The 22332-nt window shown below is 36.1% G+C and overlaps 1 protein-coding gene across 2 annotated transcripts in view; it reads right to left on the bottom strand.

The window, feature by feature from the left end:
• The window catches only part of map7b (microtubule-associated protein 7b), a 40718-nt gene extending 22459 nt beyond the window's left edge, over positions 1 to 18259 (bottom strand). Inside the window, exon 1 of one of the 2 annotated variants that reach the window (XM_081387250.1) lies at positions 18120 to 18259. In XM_081387250.1, coding sequence (XP_081243376.1) covers positions 18120 to 18165 — 46 coding nt within the window. In that variant the 5' untranslated portion in view covers positions 18166 to 18259. The remainder of the gene's footprint in view (positions 1 to 18119) is intronic. The other variant, XM_081387251.1, reaches the window with a different exon arrangement.
• Between the last annotated feature and the right edge of the window lie 4073 nt (positions 18260 to 22332).

The following is a 22332-nucleotide window of genomic DNA, read 5'->3' as shown; positions in this document are numbered from 1 at the left end:
GTAACATCCGTGAATGTCACTCACAAACATTACCTAGGCAACCAGAAGTGAGAACGCCCACTAACGACCTCATCGCCAGCCACTGGCGACATGCAGCGATAAAGTCGCTTGTAGTGTGAACGGGGCTTAAAGGGGCATTTCACCCATTTGAACATTGTTTTTTATTTAAAGTGGGTCATATATGTAGTCGAAATGTAAAAGAAATTTTGAATTTGGTGCCTTTGTGACCGAGAAAAGACAAAAAATAACTTCAGGACGCATTTGTATGAAAGACAACAACTCCCACAATGCACCACATTGCACAGCTCCGCAAGCCACTCCCACTAATCCAGAACAGAGAAATCACTCTTCCGTCTACAAGGCTAGCTACCACCAGAGCTTGAAATTCATTTCACATTCACACAAAATGTCTAGTTAGTTGGCGAACTCATATAGTGCATTACTCCTCGTTTGTATTTCTTTCGAAAAGGTGAATTATTGCATGGTACCTGGATGTTCAGTCAGAACATATGCGGTGCGAAACTAGGGAACTAGTTCACAACACAAACGTCCGTGTCCTCGTCTGATTCAGAGATTTCGTCCAGGAGAAATTGTCATCGTTGAAATTCTTTGCCGCAGACGGACTCTATCTCTGTGTTCGTAGCGGTTCGTAGTTGCATAGTGAGATCACCGGCGCCACCAGTCCGCCCTAACTCGAGCCAGTCCGGGCTCCTCGTCCGCGGCAGGCAGGTCTTCTGCCTCGGCTGCTCTTCGCTATAATGCGGCTTGTAAAGGTAGCCACAAACACCTGATTCAAGCATCAGACTTCCGAAATCCTCTTCCTCTAGTCTATATCATATTGAGCACTCTCCTCCGCTATTGTCATAACTTTACATCTGTCTCCACAGCGCCTGTTAGCTTAGCTTCAAACAAGATGGAGGATATTGCTTTCAGTTTCAGAGAGTAAAGTCCCACCCACTGATCTGTAATAGGTCTTTAGCGTGAGCGGGTCCCGCCCACTGGGAAAGATGAGGAACGAGTGCTTGTAGTCTCAACAGAAATCCCCCCTCTTACACTTCCTCCTACAATGACGCAAAATGACGATTTTTGCGTCATTGTAGGAGGAAGTGTAAGAGGTAAATAACGGATTTCTCCCGTCTCAGGGGAAAATGAGAGAGTGTTGCACGACCATTCAATAGTATGACTGGGTTTCTAACAATGCAAAGCTTAATGCAAATGGGTGAAGTGTCCCTTTAAGGCACAGCCGCGCGCTTCGTGCGCACACAGATATAGAGATGCGTTTCAGACAGCGCTCGAACAACGAATTGATTCCTCTTTCATGTTTATTCGCGCTTAAACGGACACAAAATTATGTCAAAATACCCGTCTCGACAAGTATTCTCTCGATTATGTCATAAGTGAACAGTTGAGAAAGAAACCGGATGTGTGTCAGTATATTCGGTCTTAAAGTGACAGCAGCCTAATATTCCTGCTGCTGTCTGTCATTAATGTTAATAAAACAAAATAATACAGCTTTAACAAAGATAAACCTATATTTAATTTCTACAGTAAACAAATATTCAAATGTATTTTACATTTAGGCCTAACTATTAATTTCTGTACCTGAATACTAACTGTTAGTAACTATGTATTTGTTCTTATTTTATTACTGACTGTTCACTTGTCTTTAATAATGTTTGAACTGTATTAGTTAGGCTTGTAGTTTTTGCTGTGGTATCAAAGTACTTAAAGTGAACTTTAAGTAATAAATGAAAAGAAAAGTTACCCCCCCCCCTCCCTTTTTTTTTTTTTTTTTTTTTTTTTTTTTTGCTGATCCATAAAATGATTTGATCCGTAACTCAAAAACCATAAAAATGATCAGAACTGTGAGTTTTGTGATCCGTTGTCTCTAATGTCTCTGAATTCATGAACTGCCTACACAGGCAGCTTGTTATGCGTTGGAGCAGAGCCATTGTGATATTATTCAATCTATTTCCGTGTGCGATCCCTGAGGAGGCGACGGCCGGCACTTGCTCTAGATATCAGGACAATGTTGCTCCTGATTTATCCCAGGCCAAACTCCATCCGACCCAATTTACCCACTTACCGAAAACTTAGGATATCACCTTTCTGAGACAAACAATGGGCAAGGTCTCACATGATTACTGAGGGCAATTTCTGAAATCATTATATTCCAGAAAAAGGGACATTGATGAAATTCTTCATTGTTTGATATTTCACTCAGTCAGAATACACTCAGTTTCTACCAGCCCTGAACAGACACACACAGACTTCAATACTACAGTTATACAATCTAATCTAGAGTCATCAGTTCTCTACTCAGATTTATTAAAACGCAGAATACAGGTTTATAAATCCCTAAGAGAATGTAAAGCCAAAAAATTAGTCTCTCTGTCTCTCTGTGTGTGTGTGGCTGCGGCTCATTACTTATCGGTGAGGGAGACCCAGTGGTGTTTAACCTAGAAAATACCTGACAGTGAATCATAAGCCCAGATGCCCAAGTGATATGGACACTTCATGCTCAAACACATTGTGCTGTGCCACTTGCAAGGCAAGCTTCTTTGTAGCTCATAAAACTGCAAAAGACAATCCTAAACACATATCCTACATCGCTGCACCTTAAATGGTTTGATCTTTGTTGAATGCCTCTAACGGAAGCCAAACGTGGCTGAAATCATCCGATATGTGCACCATCTAAACAAACCTCAGGCTATTGTGGCGGTGAAACTTTAACATGACACCTGTGGGGTGTGTTTGTGTGTACAGCTGATTTTGCCTTGATGTAGCTCGCTAGTAAAGGCTTTTCACTTGATGCATAGCATTTACTCAAATGCCCAAGGGGTGCAAAAACAATCAAATCTCAGAATGAAGTCAATGTTATCTAGTCTATACATTCTTTTGAGATGACAAAAGATAGGATACATAGTTACAATCACATCTTTCCTCTCGAGATTAGACACAAAACGCATGAGCTGAGCCCCTTCCAGCAGGTTTTGGACTTTCCTTTTAGCATTTTCTCTCCATTCCTGCACAGAACATACCAGCTCATGAAACTTTGGTCTGAAGCCCATGCCTGATTAGCTTACTAATCTGTGTCCTGAATGCAGGGCTGAACAGGCCGGTTAAGTATATAGTGACGGCAGAACAGAACAAACAGAAAGATCCACAGACACCAACCATCTACAGCAGCAAACAGCATTAATGAATCATTATCTTGAGGTAGTTACTCAAACCTTTGAACGATTGTTTAGACAACAAATACGCAGAATGCTAACGATGAACAGGGCTCAAGATATGACGGCATACAAGCTTTTAGGGGTGGTATATTTACATACCGTAATATGCAAAATCTCTAATGAGACACTGGTAGAGTCAGGGTTAGACCCATAGGGTTAGGGTAACCCTAAGCTAACCCTAGACTCTAACCCATAGAGTCAATGTGTGCTAACAACACTTCTTGGACTTTGACTCACAGGCTTTGTTTAGCTAGTTAGTATCTCATTGGTTTGACGATATACTGTATATATACAAAGTAACAGCCAAATTAATCACTTTTTTCTTTTTCTTTTTTATTCACAAAAAAAGATTGTCCATAGTGTGCCGAAATGTAGACTATGTAGTTGTAGTCTCCCTTCGGGCTCTCTGATAATCAAATAAGAACAAACAGACAGATATGCAAACTAAAACACAAATACAGGAACACATCCGGTGTGACACTCTATAGCAATAGTCTTGTTTTCTACTCCTGTCAAGGTTGTTCATCTTGGCTCTTGTGAACGGTTTCCATGCCAGTGTGTGTAGCGAAGCAGAACTGCTGGAGTCAGAGTGAAGCTGAGGTCCGAAGACAAAGCATCAGATAAATACTATGTAAATCAGGAGACTGCTTTTGATACACAAGATAATATATGAAGGGAGGAAGAGAAAGAAATACCTGTTAAAACCAAACGCTTGTTTACCAGCTTACTAGACAATGTTGAATGTGTTGCAAAATGAGATGGAAAATGTCCCAATGTGCACACAATCCAGCCGAAATAATATTTGAGATTAGGATTAATGCATCACAAATAACAGTGTGCTGAACGTAGCATTGCAAAGGAATATGGTGTCCAGGAGCGTCTCCCAGGTGTTAGATGATACGACTTTAAGGGCAAAGGTCAGAGTTGAGCCTAGTGTCGCTGAACTTGAGTTCACTTGTTTGTGAGCAGACAGTCTCTAAAATTAAATGCAACCAATAACATGTCTTCTAGTCGGCACATATTTAATCCGGGCAAATGGCAAACATCTTCAAGTTTTAACTAAATTTGAATTAATATACTAATTTTTGAATTATATATATATGGCTGGGCGATATGGCCAAAAATCATATCTCTGTATTTTTTAGGTTGAATGGTGGTATATGGTATATATCTCTGTATTTTCTAAATTTTTCTACTTGGATTAAAAGAAAATATCTGTATTTATTTTTTGTGAATTTAAAAATAAAACAATGTAGGCTCTGGTATATTATGTGCAAAAATCACATTACATTCTAACATTTTTTTATTTTTAAATTCACTACACTAAAAATAAAAATAAATACAATCAAAAGCACAGACTAATTAACCTACATTTGATTACCCCATTACAATAGTCACCTTAGAGTTACTGCTATCATAAAAATACCCTTACTTGTAGGTTTAAAATTCAACATATGGCACATTTATTGTCCAACAACAAATATTTTAGCAATATGTATATTTTAGTCAGAATTATTTTGCTCCTATTCTATTGCGCTCCGTCAGTTTGGCGCACACATGTATCTGTCAGAGCATCTGACGGGCCAAACCGCTTTAAACTATATGTGTTTTATCTTACCAGTTATTTTAAAGCCCTTAATATAAAGCATGGCTCATGTTTAGGACAAATTGGATGATGCACTTTCCCGCATCAGCTATTTTTTCAGATGCGCTGTATGGTAAGGACACAATTTAACAAAACAATATAAATGCAAAATTAGAATTCATGAATATGTAACGGTATTCACGATATAGCAAAATCCATATCATAATAGTCACGTTCAAACCGATATAGCGCCCACCCCTATATAATTATATTAAGAGGCATAATTTCAGTAAGGGGGAAAAAAGCTTTTGGCCTGTCTCCTGAGGCCTCAAAGAGGGTGCAATGAGCAAAATATCAATGCACCGCATTAAACAGTTCATTCAAAGTGGCTGCAGCTAATCATTATTTTGATAATCGATCAGTTAGCCGATTATTTCTTAGATTTTTTTGTTAACCTTTTACCATATGTCTTTAGAGTATCGCAATAATATATTATTGTGAGTTCACTATCGTGATATGTATCGAATTGTGACATGAGGGTATCGTTACACCCCTACTGGCAACCCTTCAGCTGGAGCCTTAATGAAGAGAGGGAAGAGTTCAGAAGAGACTGAAAGGAGAGTGCAAGGTATCCAAACTGAACAGCTACTGTTGGTGGAGTTATTTAATAAGGAAGTTTAAATTATACACACCTTGTAACCAAGCCTTTAAACAATCATGTCTACAAACACAATCCTGACTCCAACAGGACTGAGGCACCTTCTGTTTGATTAACGTTAGCAACCAACTCCACTAAACAGTTAAACTTGATCACTTACATGTTTAATTTTTATGAGAAACATACTGCTACGTTTAGTGCTAGAAAGCTCGACCTTAATAACTTCTGTTGACCTTCATGACCTACACAAGACCAAAGAATCAGTTAACTTCTTTAGCACAGGGGTTTTCAAAGAGGACCTCAAGGTTTAGGGGGTCAACAGAAAACTTAAAGGAGAACTTGGTAACTTTTTTAACTTAATAAAACTGTCTAGAAATCATTTGGATGGTTAAACAACCTGTTCTGGTGATACTGGTGACTTTCCCCGCTCCCCCCAGCGTTCCCAGGCGGAAAACCAACCTTGCAACTTGGGCACTACCGTCCCGGCAAAATAGAAATTGGAAGTCTCGTGAGAAGCGGGTACGAGAACGAGAACGAGCGCGAAACACGAATCGCTTTACGGCAATTCAACATAAACACACACGCATGTATGATGTATTACCAGATTACCCACCTCGGTAGACATAGCTCCACACGATTCAGTTGGCTTGCTCCGATCAAAACAAACGCACATGAGCAGCGGTAGAGAGGGGGAGGAGGCCGCCGCAAGTGAGTTTTTTACGACCGTGTTGTGACATATACGCCCCCCCACAGCTGTAGGGGGAGCTCGTGTGGAAAACATGCGACAACAAAAGGGAAAATCAGCGAAGTGACTAGAGTTCGCTAGAGTTGCCGAGTTCTCCTTTAATTTATTTTTTTAATGCACTTTAACAGCAAAAAAATAACCAAAATATGCATATTCTAAATGAAAAGCATTAAAAAATGTTTTTCAGAAATTAAAATATATATATTTAAAAGAATAATTTTCACAATTACAAAAAATAGCCAATTGTTGTTTATGCTTACGATTTGTCCACACACAATATAAATGGGTCTGTATGTATTAATATAGCCTAGCCATTATATTTTAGGAAGAGTTTCATAATTGGGGGATCTTGGCATTAAAAAGCTTAAACCCCTGCTCTAAGAAACAGTGAACTGCACATCACTGACAGCTCTTACCTTGAATTTCACTCATGGTTTTGGAGAATTTTGGAAAACCCCATGCAAAACTCGTCTACATTGCCAAGGAAGAAATCCTAATCCAATACATCAGACCCAAGCCTCACGCATACACAAAAGTCCAAAGGACGTGACATCCATCAGAGGCTGACGAAAATGTGTGTGCTGATTCATTGACAAATAAAAGAGAGGAATATGTGATGGAGACATGGATTTTCACCACACCCCTTCAATCTGAGACTGATCGAGAGGAGACAGAAGATCCCCCGCTTTGAGCATGTAAAAGTCAGATTACAAATCACAATTGTGTGTGATTGCTGTGTGTGCAGTGCAGAAAAAAAAGCAAGATTAGAGAGAGAGAGAGAGAGAGAGAGAGAGAGAGAGAGAGAGAGAGAGAGAGAGAGAGAGAGAGAGAGAGAGAGAGAGAGAGAGAGAGAGAGAGAGAGATCAGCGATTAGTGTGCAATTCTCCACATGGCACAAGGATAAGTGTGTATGTATGTGTGTGAGTGTGTGTTTGTGTGTGTGTGTGTTTGAGTGTATTGGAGCGGGAAGGCTCAGAGATCTGAGCAGCTTAGCAGTGGCTAATGCTAAGCTTACAGAGAGAGGAAGAGAGAGCATTACCCTCACCAACCAGTACAAGACAATTCAGAAAAAACGCAATTTAACACTATGGGCCCTATTTTAACGATCTAAGCGCATGGTCTAAAGCGCAAGGCGCAAGTTCACTTAGGGCGTGTCCGAATCCACTTTTGCTAGTTTAACGACGAGAAAAATGGTCATGGTCTAAAAGGGTTGTCCCTATTCTCTCAATGAGTAATGGGTGTGTTTTGGGATTTACATGCATTAAACCAATCAGAGTCTCATCTCCCATTCCCTTTAAATACCAGTTGCACTCGCGCCATGACAGATTCACTATTTACGGAATTTAATAGTGGAAAGGCCGAACGCATCTCCAGAGTGCAAACGGATCTGCTCGTGCGCGAGGTAAAAATGCACGAACAGACCATCTACGGGACAAGCCGGATTCCACCATATCTTTGTACACAATAATATTTTTTTACATTGTAATCCTTTTAATTTTAATATTTGGCATGTTTGTGTGCTGCTGTGCGTCCCTGTGTGTTTAATAAGCAGAGTGTACACGCGTTGTGGACCCGCCTATAGGCACACATTAATAACATGCTCTTTAAATAACAAAAAAATAAATATTTTGCCATTGACTTTAGACCAGGTTTCAGTTGGTCAGCGCAGTCTATTTCTGTTGCCTCAAAATAGCAACGCGCCAACAATGAGCCCGAACACACCTCGTTTTCAGACCAGCCCATGGGCGCACAAATTGGCGCAAAGGCATTTGCTATTTAAACAACGTGGCGCAGGACATGAAAATGATAATTGTGTCGGGCTGAAACTAGACTATGACTCATCAAAATAATGTGAAATGACAGTCATTTTGAGTTGGATTTTGACATGGGGATCAATAAAGTAGACCTATCTTTTTGTCTGTAATATTTGAATCTTATGTTGAATGCAGTTTTTCTCTCAGCAAGTGATCAATGACCAGCTTAGACACATTTAGTGCACTGACCAGATTTACTGCCCTTCCTCCCCTGCTAAACAACAGGGTGCTAGTTTATCCAGTGAACACTTTGGGAATTGAACAAGAGAGAAACCGTAGCATACCAACAAAGAATAACAGTGCAGAATAAGGCTATGTTAACATTCAGTATTTGGGGTTGACAACTGCATACTAACAAGCGTGATTCTAGGAATGTCCTGTTCATACAAAAGCTAACAGAAGTAGCTAAAATACCTGTCCTTTCTCAATTATTGTAAAAAAAAAAAAAAAGCTGCACGATTCGGGGAAAGTTGGTTAAATTATTAAATAGAAATAAAATCAAATATTATGAAAAAATAAACACTTTTACTATTTTACTGTAAAATATTTAAGTATTTAAGAAAAATTAAATTTAAATAAATGTATTTTACAGTGGAACAACAATACTAATATTTATGGCTTAATTAGGCCTACATTTCTTCATTTTCAAACATTAAACCATTAAGATTTTATTTTGGCAGAAAACCACTAGCTTCTCTCTTGTTAACAACAGCTGGTTTACAAGTGCTTCTCATGAGAAGTTCTGGAAGATGGTTGGCACATGTTGTGTTCTCAAATGCACATAAGTGACCCAAAGTCACAGCACATGCAGAGATGAGTTCATGTGGAGTACTTTAACTGCATAATGAGGCACTCTAGGACTTTTCCCAATGCACTTAACCTCAGGTTATCGTCGTTCTAAACACCGCTTTTAACCCCGGGTAAAGGAATGTTTCACACTTAGCAATGCTTTTTACCCAGGGTTATGAAACCCAAACACTTATGCAGTGTTAACCCTGCATTGCAGTGCCAAACTTGTACAGTGTGAAACAATGCAGTGTCCGAATGTTACAGCTAGCGACAGACAAACAATCGCGTACTCATATTTGCGTGCTTTGGACAGTCATGTAAACACTGTATTTGTAGGCCATATAAACAGTAAATTCAGCATTTGAGAGAAAAAAAAAGGTCAAATGCTGACTGAAACTGAAAATTTGAGTGAAGAAGAGACCGTTTCATTCTTATCTTTATATTCCGAAATGCCCATTCAGTATAAACCTCAGCAATACTAGGATGCGCAATGCTATAACTTTTATGCAAACAGCACATTGATTTCTGTGCTGCAATCAATGACACTGACACCGCAAATAAGCAAATAAGAACAATAACCCAGGGTTTAGGAATGTATAGTGTGAAACGTCAGCTTACGAATATCCAGGATTAATTATTAACCGCAGGTAAGTTATGAACATTGTGAAACGTGAGGCAGGATAACCCAGGATTTCATTTACCTGGGGTTTAGAATGACCCAGGGTTAACTACTTCAAAAGTGAAAAAGCCCTTCTGAGACACTGGAAACAAAAACAAACAAAGCCACGCTTCACTCTACACGCAGCACATGTAGGCTATTAATTTAATGCACATTGTAGCCTTTGTGATTTGTTAATCACATATCAAAATTTCAGTTTTATTTAGCCTAAGTGTTTGTAATGTCTAGAGCAGTGGTTCTCAACCGGGGGCCAGGGTCCACTAGGGGGCCTCAGAAAACTAGCAAGGGGCCCTCAAAATGACTTAAAATACTACAACTAAAAATCAATTTCTTATTTTTATTCACCCCATCAACAACTGTGTTGTTTTGGTTTTTCTTTTCAGAACCAGGGTTCCCACTGTCTTGAAAAACCTTGATAAATGAGGTAGGCAAATTTTAAACGTGATTTCCATAGACTTGGAAAAGTCAAGTAAATTAGAAAAATTAGAAAAAAGATTTATATATATATATATATATATATATATATATATATATATATATATATATATATATATATATATATATATATATATATATATATATAAACATCCTTATCCAGTAAATCACAAGTAACCGGAAAACTCATGTTGCCTTCAAATATTATTGAGGAAAATGGAGACGAAAGGGTTGAGAGTCACTCACTAGAGCAACAGAAGCATTAGCTCCAGTGAGGCAGCAGCATTTTGAGATCTGAGGGATTTTTGACCCAGCTGAGCCACACTGCAGAGTCTTGTGACCAAAATCAGAGCATGTGAAGAGTCATTCCTCATAGGTTGAAGAGCTAACATCCACATAAACTTGTGTTTGATTTACATTTTAAATGTGAGGTGGTTTAGGCTAATTGTCATTAGAAAGCTTACGTGACTCTTCTATAAAAAGAGAGCTGTCATTTCAGATTTAGAAATGTAAATATTGAATACTGGCATTAATCTACATCCATAATTATTACATACAGCTTTTAGTCTGAACAGCATCCAGCTTTATGTTGAGCCTTCCAGTCAGCTAACCGAGCTGCTGTTTACATTCCTCCTACCGGCGGTCATGTGACCCACCCACAGCCTAGGACATCCAGTCCAACTTGACAGTCATCTGCCACTGTGGCGACAATGGGTGGGGCAAAACAGCCACACCTAACAAAAAAAAAAAAAAACGAGAGCAAAAATCTTTTCCTAATCAGTCGAAGTGGTGCTGAAACACTAGACACTCAAAATGGATAAATGTGTTTTTCGCCTCTTCAGTGTAATAGATATGATGTTAACATGCTCACCATAGACTGACATCATTTTCTGTACTCTGTACTCACAAAACTAACAATGATATTTGTGTTTGTGCACAGATACTAGCAAAAATTTGGCCACACTTTCATTACGCACATTATTCAGGGCTCTAAAATGAGGTTGGTCCTGAATTCAAGAGATTTTGAATTGTATGCACTTTGTATGGTTTTCATCAAGACTAAAATTTATAGATGATGTAACTATTCACGGTTTCAAAGTTTCACCATTTTAAATCACCTTTTAGTTTTTTTGCACTTTTACAATAGTGACATATAGATATATTCAGTCTCTCAAAATAACATAAACAAATGTACTAATTATATATAATTTATCATCATAAGTTTAATTAAGCATAATAAAATATAATAAATATGCACACATCTTTAGCCCTGCACTTCTATGCCGTTATCTGATCCTACCAACCAGTTCAAAGTCAAACATACAACTTTTAACAACAAAAGCTGATACCAAAACATGCAATCAAACCATCTTAATAGGCCAATTATTAGCTTAGCACCCCTGAGGGCAAAACCCCAGAGAGACTTGTATCAGCTTTTTTTAATCTTTCCTATCCTGACCTCCCACATACCTCCTCCTTTCCTGCGTCTCTTGCGACTGCGCTGTCCCTCCTCTTCCTCAGCGATGGTGGAGAGAGACGGGATAGCCGACCTACAAGCCCCCCTTCTCATCCTGAGGGGGGCCGGCATTCTCCCCTCTTCTCCTCTCTATCTCAGTACTCAATGCTGCTAACAGCTAACACCCCACACATCTCCTCTGAATCTACAGCATGCGGTGGGAAGAGTGACAGACACAGTAAAAGCTGCAAGACAGATTGAAAGGAAAGAGAGAGATGAGCCAAAACTCTTCCAGTGCAGCCCAGCTTACTGACGCTCCTGTAATCCACAGAAACGGCCGGCTCTCTTCCTCCTTAAGCCCGAGAGACACGACTGCTCCAGTTGCTGATGCTGATGCTGCCACTGTCTCTCTACAGGTCTGTCTCGCCCTCTCTCTCTCTCTCTCGCTCTCTCTCAGGCCCTTGTAGAGAAAGTAACACAGACTACACTGAAACCCTGCCTTACACATGCACACAGCTCTCTGTTTCCTACTGAAATATTCAGTATGAAGACCAGCAAGGTGATCCAGCCGATTAACGGACACCATGACAGCTATGGCATGCTTTCAAGATCTGATGTGTCATCTAGCTATGGTATCAGTCAAAATCCGATTTTTGTGCATATCCGATTGAAATCCGATCAGATTTAGCTAATGTGAACAGCAAAGAAAAAATAAATAAAAATTATATGAAATGTAAAAATCGTTTCAAGCTACATCCATATGTGGTTTGAAATCCTATTCAAATCGTAATACTGGAAATCCGTTTCAGTCAGACCACTCTGATCGGATTTCACGTGGTTTGTGTGACTTTGTAAAATGTAAACATCAGACTTTGTTATAGTAAAAATGCTGAAAGTCGCTGCCGAAACAATGCTGTGTCGTTGCAAAATGCCAGACGAGCAGAAAATGACAATATAACAGAGACATATTTTGAAACCGGCAGAGACGACAGCGTGGAAAAAAGCTGTGCATACCAGCCTCCGGTTCTGCCGCTGCGTCAGAGGACGCACAGTCCAGTGCACGGCTACACATTATCATGTTGTAAAATTTAAATAAGTGTTCAGTTGTTGTTGTTTTTGCCGTATGCCTACCATGTGACTTCTGCGGAGTGATTTGCTCGCAGCGCCTGAGAAGCCCCGTGGTGAGGAGCAGAGAGTTCGCACAGAGTTGGAGTAAATCACTCCGCAGAAGTAGCAGTGCTTCGCCTTCTGAGAATATAGTTCCCAGTGTGTGTACGGTTAGAAGATGGCTGTGTCCCATGTGACCTTGTTATTTGTACACGCTGTGACTAAACAAATCACAATATGTAAATAGGAAAATGTTAGCGTTATTTTGTCACTTATTGGGAGCAGTATGCTAGCTGGAGCCGTTTACCTCCAGTCTTTGTGCTAAGCTAGGCTAGCGGTGGGTGCGTCAGACAGAGTTACGGCACGCACGGAGATGAGAAGGGTATGTATGGACTTATCTAACTCTGGGGGATACGGTGAATAAGCTAAAGTCCCAAAAAGTCGACATGTCGAAGGCTGAATGCGCAGATCCAATCCAATTCAAAGAGAACAGTCACTATAATTAAAAAACTGAACATATCTGCTTAATAAATCGTGAGCTGAACGAGAGTTGAAGCACAGATCAGCAGCATGAGTCAGATTTCATATATCACGAGAGAGAGGAGCTGACTGACGAGATAATGGCGGAATATTTGGTGTCAAAGCGATATGTAAAAGTGCCTATTTAAGCAAATTTGTCATTGTACTGTGTACACAACTTGTTGTTGTGTTATTCATTAAGAATAATAGGCTAATGATGAACTCACCATTCAAGCAATACGCCCCCAAATTGGCGCTAATTTGAAAGCGAAACTAAAATGCAGGACCTGCGCATTTAACTTTCGCCTTCAAATTACTAGCGATTTAAAAGCCCCCAGTGTTCTCACACGTTGATTAACCGGTGGGAAAATATCCTCATCATCACATCCCTAATACTCACCAAGATGGGAATTTTGACATATTCGTGTGTGCATGCATTTAATAGTTTAGGCGAGAAGAGAATCCGAAGATCAAAGTTCACTTTGCACGCACAGAAAGCCGCTTGAGGAACAGTTTCACTTCCACGGCTTAATGCAATGTCTCCGCTCTCGCCACAAAGCATGTTGCAAATTTATTGTCATTTTCAGACACTTGGTAAAACTGCCAGATCACTGAATATAGTGAAGCAATTTTAGCTGTGCATAGAAAAATTGTCTCACGAGTTCTGCGTCATCTGATCGGCCTTTAAAGAGACCACAAATCAAACTATATTAAGCTATTATCGGCCGATGGCGGTCGGTGCCCAATCAATCGGAGCACCCTTACAGAGTAGTGGGACAAAATGGACTGGAAAGAGATGAATTATAGCCCACTGAAATGATAATGACCCACGGAAATCAAACAACGGTAAATCCAACCACGCTATAAGACGGTCGTCCCAGCTCAAACATTTCAACACTAGCTCACAAATAGGGATGGGAACCGAGAACCGGTTCTTCTTCAGAACCGGTGCCCAGTGAATCGATTCCTTGGAACTGTTAGCATGCCTGCTTAACGATTCCGCTTATCGGTTCCGCTCGTTCAAATGTGACACGACGTCACACACGTGCTGCGTTGTTTTGGTTCAGAACGTAGCAAACACTATGAGCAAACATGGCATCGAGGCAGAAGCGCTCTGACCGCGTCCTAACTACATATGGCGCGACACGCGATAAAAAGTATCATTTTCCATGTTAATTTCCATGTTAATGAGGTTTAACCAGCCGCGACACGCGACGATCCTATTTGAAACGGATCCTATTTTACAGCGACGTCGCGCTGGAACAACAATCTCAAAGTGTGACAATGATAATATCAGGTACTATTTAATAGTGTATAATGTGACTGAATATCATTTAGTGCTCCCAGCTTTGTAGCTGTAAAAACAACAATGGATTAGTCACATCACATCAGATCTTGAAATTAAACAAATGGAAACTAAAACGTTCAAAATGTGATGAAAACCTGTGTATTATTTGACAAAGATTGTTTTAGTAACTCAATAGCCTAATCCACATGAGCACTGTTAATATTCCAAAAGGCACAAGCTCTTCCTTAACTGTTTTCAGTCTGTGTTTTTAGTTTTTATGGCACATAAATGGCAGTTTTATTAATTTTTTTTGTCCGGACCAATGAATGTGAAAATGATCAATTTCCTAATCCTAAGGCACTCTTCTTGATAATCTTTCAAGGCACACACTAGCGTGGCATGGCATACTGGTTGAGAAACACTGCCCTAGGCTATAGGTCCCTGGACTTTACTTTGAGAAGTAGCTCACCTACTTTTAGGTTTGTTCTGAGGTTGCTACACATAATTTGTGTATACTCTGTGCTGTGTCTTCTGATCAGATATTAAAGCGAAAATTAAACAAATTTGTACTTATTCCCTCACCCAATAAGAATCGATAAGAGAATCGATAAGGAATCGGATCGATAAGCAATATCGATAATGGAATCGGAATCGTTAAATTCTTATCAATTCCCATCCCTACTCACAAATGTTCACAAACAAATACACAGACTAGGGATAACAAACGGAAAGTGACTTCTTTGTGAGCTGTGCTTCATACAATGGACCTTTTTGCCAGCTAAAGTTTGCCAATATGCCGCTATAAATGTGACCGCACCTTTAGCAGTGAGAAGAAGTGTGTTTTACATTGTACTTTAAACACTAGATGCGGCTCACATTTGCCCTCAAACAAATGATGCTCAAACTAGGGATGGGTCGGGATGATCGCCTAGTCATCTAACAGTGTCTGAGCATCAAAAGAGCTGCGAGTTTGCTCAAATTGAATGTGATGAGTCAAAAGGATTGGGTACGACAACATCCTTCCATTGTGTTGTATTTGCTGGCTGCATGCAAATCCAAACAGTCTGATTCACAAACAAACGACTAATGAGCCAGTTCTTTTTGTTTGTTTGTTTATTAGATTTTAATGAATTGGAAAAGTTATGTTTTTTAAATCAGTCAAAGAAATACTGAATCCATCAGACAAGTTATTGCTCATGTCCCACTCTTTACTGCCAGTGGATAAGGGCATGTGTGTTTATGAATGAGAAACAGCTGATAGTCAGTTTACAGCCAACAGGTGAATGACACGTAAAGATCATCAACCTACGACCTACTGCAAACTGAAAGCATCATATATGACTCTCACAGCCAAACACAAAAATTGCTATGTATGCAGTAATGAAATACAGCAATCTGATCATTTTTTTCCCCACACACTTACAACCACTATCATCGCTAATGTAACTTTAATCCACTATACCACCAACATAAATAAGGCTATTATAAGTAAATTCTACTCACAATTATTCCCACATATTCTGTTAAGAAACTCATGTGTGATATATGGTATTTAACATATCTACCTGTATAGGAGACACTTAACATGCACTATAGCACTAATCTTCAATGCATGTTGCACGAATAAGCCAATACCTGCTAAACGTATGTGTACCGAATCATTAAAACTGCATAAGCAAACAGATTGGTGTAATGATTGCCATCCACCTTTACTGGCAAACATTAAATAGGCCTACAGTGTTCAAACGCTGAAAGTGAGATTAACAGCTTTTGAACTGCGTGGCCATTTCAGATTAGATCTGGTGACACTGAGAATGCATTTATACTCATGTGTCATTCATTCACGTTGCTTACTGTCCTGAGCAAATAAATGGAAAGAAATTTGCATTAAGCTCTCATAAATGGAAAGGTCTGATTCATTTAGATGCTAACTCATTCAAATATTCAGAGAGGGGGGATACAATTAGCATAGCTACAATGAAGCCGACATCAGAGCTTCCAATAGAAAAGGATGCAGCATCATCTACACCTCATGTTTCAGTCATATTACAAGAACAATTGATTCCATTATGCCCTAATACACAATATTTACTAGAAATTTACTTAAAACATTGGAAACTATAGGCTAGTTAAAGTGTTAGTTCACCTCAAAATGAAAATTATCCCATGATTTACTCACCCTCAAGCCATCCTAGGAGTATATTACTTTCACCAAACACAACCTGAGTTATATTAAGTAATATACTGGCTCTTCCTAGCTTTATAATGGGAGTGAATGGTACAATTTTTTTAAGCCCAAAAAAGTGCATCCATCCATCATAAAAGTAATCCATATGGCACACAGGTTAATAACGGCCTTCTGAATTGAAGCAATCCATTTTTATACAAAAAAAATATCCATATTTATAACTTTAGAAACTATAATCACTGGCCATACACAAGTCTAGTTCAGGCGGAAGAGTGACCTCTGACCCGACGTATCATTTACTCCCATTATAAAGCTTGGAAGAGTCAGGATATTTTTAATATCACTTTGATTGTGTTTGGCTGAAAGAAGAATGTCATATACACCCTAGGATGGCTTGAGGGTGAGTAAATTATGGGATATTTTTCATTTTTGGGTGAACTAACCCTTTAATGCTTATAATGATCAGCAAAGCTGAAAGGTTATGAGCTGATGTTGATAATCTGAAAATAATCAAATATCTTTAGATTTAGCAAATTGATCTATAAAACACTATCATGCAACTACTCTATCACTCGATTTCTGTGTGTCTTATTTTTCTCAATTCATAACAGAGAAGGAGGTGGCACATGAATCTGATCTTTGCCCCTCCAGCCCCAGTAACAGACAGTAACCTTACACTTTAACTAGTAACACTGTTGTTGTCTGTGCCTACAATCAACTGAGAAATAAACCCTGTGAGGTAGAGTTTGGAGCCAGAAAGGGAAAGTAATATCTCTGTTAATAGACAAAATTGGGTAAGGTTCATCTATGAACGGACAGATATCTACCTGACCAAACTATAAGTCTAACTTTATTCATCATAATCTAATATGGTTTACTGACTTAATGCAAAAACAAAACTAGTCCTAAACAAACCATGTCATATCATACAAGCCATACCATTTTTTTTTTATGTTGCCTCAAGTTGCCTTAGCTCATTTATATTTTCAGTAGTTTTTCGAAGTGATATGGGTTGGCTCAGACATATTTAGTCACCAGGATTAAGACGAATAAGACAATTTTATAGATAATAAGAGGGGAATGAAGATTACGCGGGCGAGGTAATTACATTTACAGACGTAATTCACTCAACACTCAACAAACACAACCCATTAAGATAGTATGATTACACCTGGCTATTTTGAGCTGGTTTCGCGATATTTATTTCACTGCACAAATAATACAACAACACAAGTAACAGAGATAAAACATCAGATGTGATCGCGTAGGATACGCGCGCGCACGTAACAGGTGCTTCGCTCAAAACTGCTTCAACGGCATTTTAACGCGTTTAAACTAATTATACAGAGCCCGTGTCACATAAAAACATAAACTAATGGTGATTTCTGCGTGAAAGCTGATGTAAACACCAACTGGCAGTGCTTTGGCTCAGCGTTTAGGCTGATTTACTGATTTAATCCCTTTCCTCTGACCGGCTCGCGCTGCTTCTGAGGTTAAAAAAAGTGTTATTTCGTGACAAGTTTAACCAACCAGCTTTAAACATAGAGGAGAGTTTGGTACACTCGTTCGGAAGCGGGATAGTACTTTAGGACAAACTTTACACTATATAAATAAACTCACCTTGGCTGGAACTCTGACAGACGTCGCTTCCATCCCGGTCCGCCATTTCACCGACGTCACATGAGAGGATTAGATTAGAGAGCGCGCGCTTAGTACAAAAGCCTCTAGCGGACAGGTGCAGAATATAACAAACATCGTCTGTCTATCAATCTTGTCCGTCTGCAAGAGCTTTTTTGCTAATGTTCAATTTCATTCGTTATTTTTATTAGTTGTAATAAATTGTATTAAATACAATTATATGTTTTTTGGTTATTTTTTAAATTTTAAATGAATTTAATTTTAAATTATTTATTTTATTTTGTATTGTATTGTATAAAATGTGTTTAATGCTTTAATTATAATATTTTCATATTTTCTAATTATTCCATCGTTTATATTTATTATATTATAATTGTTTATTTATTTATTTATTTATTTATTTATTTATTTATTTATTTATTTATTTATTTATTTATAATACGTATTTTGACTAAGGCTATTTTAATACAACATTTGGATACCTACAAATATATTAAATATTTTTAATTAAAACACTTTTTTGGTTATTTGTGAAATGTTAAATGAATTTAATTTTAAATTATTTATTTTATTTTGTATTGTATAACATGTTTCATGCTTTAATTATAATATTTTCATATTTTCTGATTATTCCATCGTTTATATTTATTATATTATAATTGTTATTTATTTATTATAATAAGTATTTTGACTAAGGCTATTTTAATAAAACATTTGAATACCTACAAATATATTAAATATTTTTAATTAAGACACTTTTTTGGTTATTTGTGAAATGTTAAATGAATTTAATTTTTAATTATTTATTTTATTTTGTATTGTATAACATGTGTTTCATGCTTTAATTATAATATTTTCATATTTTCTGATTATTCCATCGTTTATATTTATTATATTATTATTTATTTATTTATTTATTTATTTATTATAATACGTATTTTGACCAAGGCTATTTTAATAAAACATTTGAATACCTACAAATATATTAAATATTTTTTATTAAAACACTTTTTTGGTTATTTGTGAAATGTTAAATGAATTTAATTTTAAATTATTTATTTTATTTTGTATTGTATAACATGTGTTTCATGCTTTAATTATAATATTTTCATATTTTCTGATTATTCCATCGTTTATATTTATTATATTATAATTGTTATTTGTTTATTTATTATAATAAGTATTTTGACTAAGGCTATTTTAATAAAACATTTGAATACCTACAAATATATTAAATATTTTTAATTAAGACACTTTTTTGGTTATTTGTGAAATGTTAAATGAATTTAATTTTTAATTATTTATTTTATTTTGTATTGTATAACATGTGTTTCATGCTTTAATTATAATATTTTCATATTTTCTGATTATTCCATCGTTTATATTTATTATATTATAATTGTTATTTATTTATTTATTTATTATAATACGTATTTTGACCAAGGCTATTTTAATAAAACATTTGAATACCTACAAATATATTAAATATTTTTTATTAAAACACTTTTTTGGTTATTTGTGAAATGTTAAATGAATTTAATTTTAAATTATTTATTTTATTTTGTATTGTATAACATGTGTTTCATGCTTTAATTATAATATTTTCATATTTTCTGATTATTCCATCGTTTATATTTATTATATTATAATTGTTATTTATTTATTTATTATAATAAGTATTTTGACTAAGGCTATTTTAATAAAACATTTGAATACCTACAAATATATTAAATATTTTTAATTAAGACACTTTTTTGGTTATTTGTGAAATGTTAAATGAATTTAATTTTTAATTATTTATTTTATTTTGTATTGTATAACATGTGTTTCATGCTTTAATTATAATATTTTCATATTTTCTGATTATTCCATCGTTTATATTTATTATATTATAATTGTTATTTATTTATTTATTTATTATAATACGTATTTTGACCAAGGCTATTTTAATAAAACATTTGAATACCTACAAATATATTAAATATTTTTTATTAAAACACTTTTTTGGTTATTTGTGAAATGTTAAATGAATTTAATTTTAAATTATTTATTTTATTTTGTATTGTATAACATGTGTTTCATGCTTTAATTATAATATTTTCATATTTTCTGATTATTCCATCGTTTATATTTATTATATTATAATTGTTATTTGTTTATTTATTATAATAAGTATTTTGACTAAGGCTATTTTAATAAAACATTTGAATACCTACAAATATATTAAATATTTTTAATTAAGACACTTTTTTGGTTATTTGTGAAATGTTAAATGAATTTAATTTTTAATTATTTATTTTATTTTGTATTGTATAACATGTGTTTCATGCTTTAATTATAATATTTTCATATTTTCTGATTATTCCATCGTTTATATTTATTATATTATAATTGTTATTTATTTATTTATTTATTATAATACGTATTTTGACCATGGCTATTTTAATAAAACATTTGAATACCTACAAATATATTAAATATTTTTAATTAAAACACTTTTTTGGTTATTTGTGAAATGTTAAATGAATTTAATTTTAAATTATTTATTTTATTTTGTATTGTATAACATGTGTTTCATGCTTTAATTATAATATTTTCATATTTTCTGATTATTCCATCGTTTATATTTATTATATTATAATTGTTATTTATTTATTTATTATAATAAGTATTTTGACTAAGGCTATTTTAATAAAACATTTGAATACCTACAAATATATTAAATATTTTTAATTAAGACACTTTTTTGGTTATTTGTGAAATGTTAAATGAATTTAATTTTTAATTATTTATTTTATTTTGTATTGTATAACATGTTTCATGCTTTAATTATAATATTTTCATATTTTCTGATTATTCCATCGTTTATATTTATTATATTATAATTGTTATTTATTTATTTATTTATTATAATAAGTATTAGCTTATTTAATTATTTAGATTATAATAAGTATTAGCCTACGAATAAGAAATTTAGTCGTAGCTATTTTAATAAAAACATTTGAATATCTACAAATACATTAAATATTTTTAATTAACACACTTGGCATGCAGTTACGTGAATGTGTTTCCATCTAGGGATATTGTACCTTTATGTTATTTGTTGGTAAATCAAAGACACCAAAGCTTTGGGAAATGTGAGATATAAAAATCTTGTTGTATGGCCTCTTTAATTTGTAAATACTGCGTAACCTCATGGGACATGGCCACATTTTATTTTAGGATTTTATTCTTGCATTCATTGCTCAATTCATTGTGCTTAATTGTAAAACTGGCCTTTTGAGTAGTCAACAGTAGCCTTGAACGACCTACATTTTTAATGGAACAAGTGTTTATGTGGTTTCCATGTAATATTATGACATATCCAGAAGGTGGCACCAATTTACAGTACATTTTTACACAACTTCAAACTATGTAAAGGGTATGTCCCATCTGGGCCTCCATGATCTGAACATGACTGTTTGAAAAACGACTTCTGTGAGAATTAGCTTTAGGTTTAGGGTTATTAATATATATCTCAGTATAATAAGAATATAAGTCAATGACTGCAAAGTGCACCATGATCTTGATCATGTGAGAGTGTGTGTGTGTGTGTGTGTGTGTGTGTGTGTGTGTGTGTGTGTGTGTGTGTGTGTGTGTGTGTGTGTGTGTGTGTGTGTGTGTTTTGCGCTGAGCCAGTTGTTATTTTTGGGCGTGACATCATTTGACATCACTCTCTATTACACAAACAAATGCATAAAATATCAGAAAAAAACTACTTCTAAGAATTATTCTGATCAGCTTAAATGCAGAACGAACAAAAAACAGCACAATAAGCCGTGTATTTTTGGATTGGATGATATAATATTGAATATCCCCACATAACCTCTAATCCACACACACACACACACACACACACACACACACACACACACACACACACACACACCATGCATTTTGTCAACCAATCCATCATCCTGGCAGCTCACACACAACATGCATCCCACTTGATTATTAGGAAGCATTATAAAGTAGATAAATGAGAACATGGTTGTACTAAATCTCTCCCTCAGTCTCTCTTGTTCTCTTTCTAGAGCAGCACTACTGTTTTGGGATTGGGCCATCTCATTAGTGAGAGTTTCATTACGTTACATAAACCCTGATCACTTTCTCTCCTCGCTGTGCTCTCTATCCCACCTCAGCTCCCATCTACCAT

Source organism: Scardinius erythrophthalmus (assembly GCF_964197995.2).
Source record: "Scardinius erythrophthalmus genome assembly, chromosome: 15".
In the NCBI taxonomy this organism is placed as follows: Eukaryota; Metazoa; Chordata; class Actinopteri; order Cypriniformes; family Leuciscidae; genus Scardinius; species Scardinius erythrophthalmus.
The sequence above is the reverse complement of the archived record's forward strand: the minus strand, read 5'-3'. Positions and strand labels throughout refer to the sequence as shown.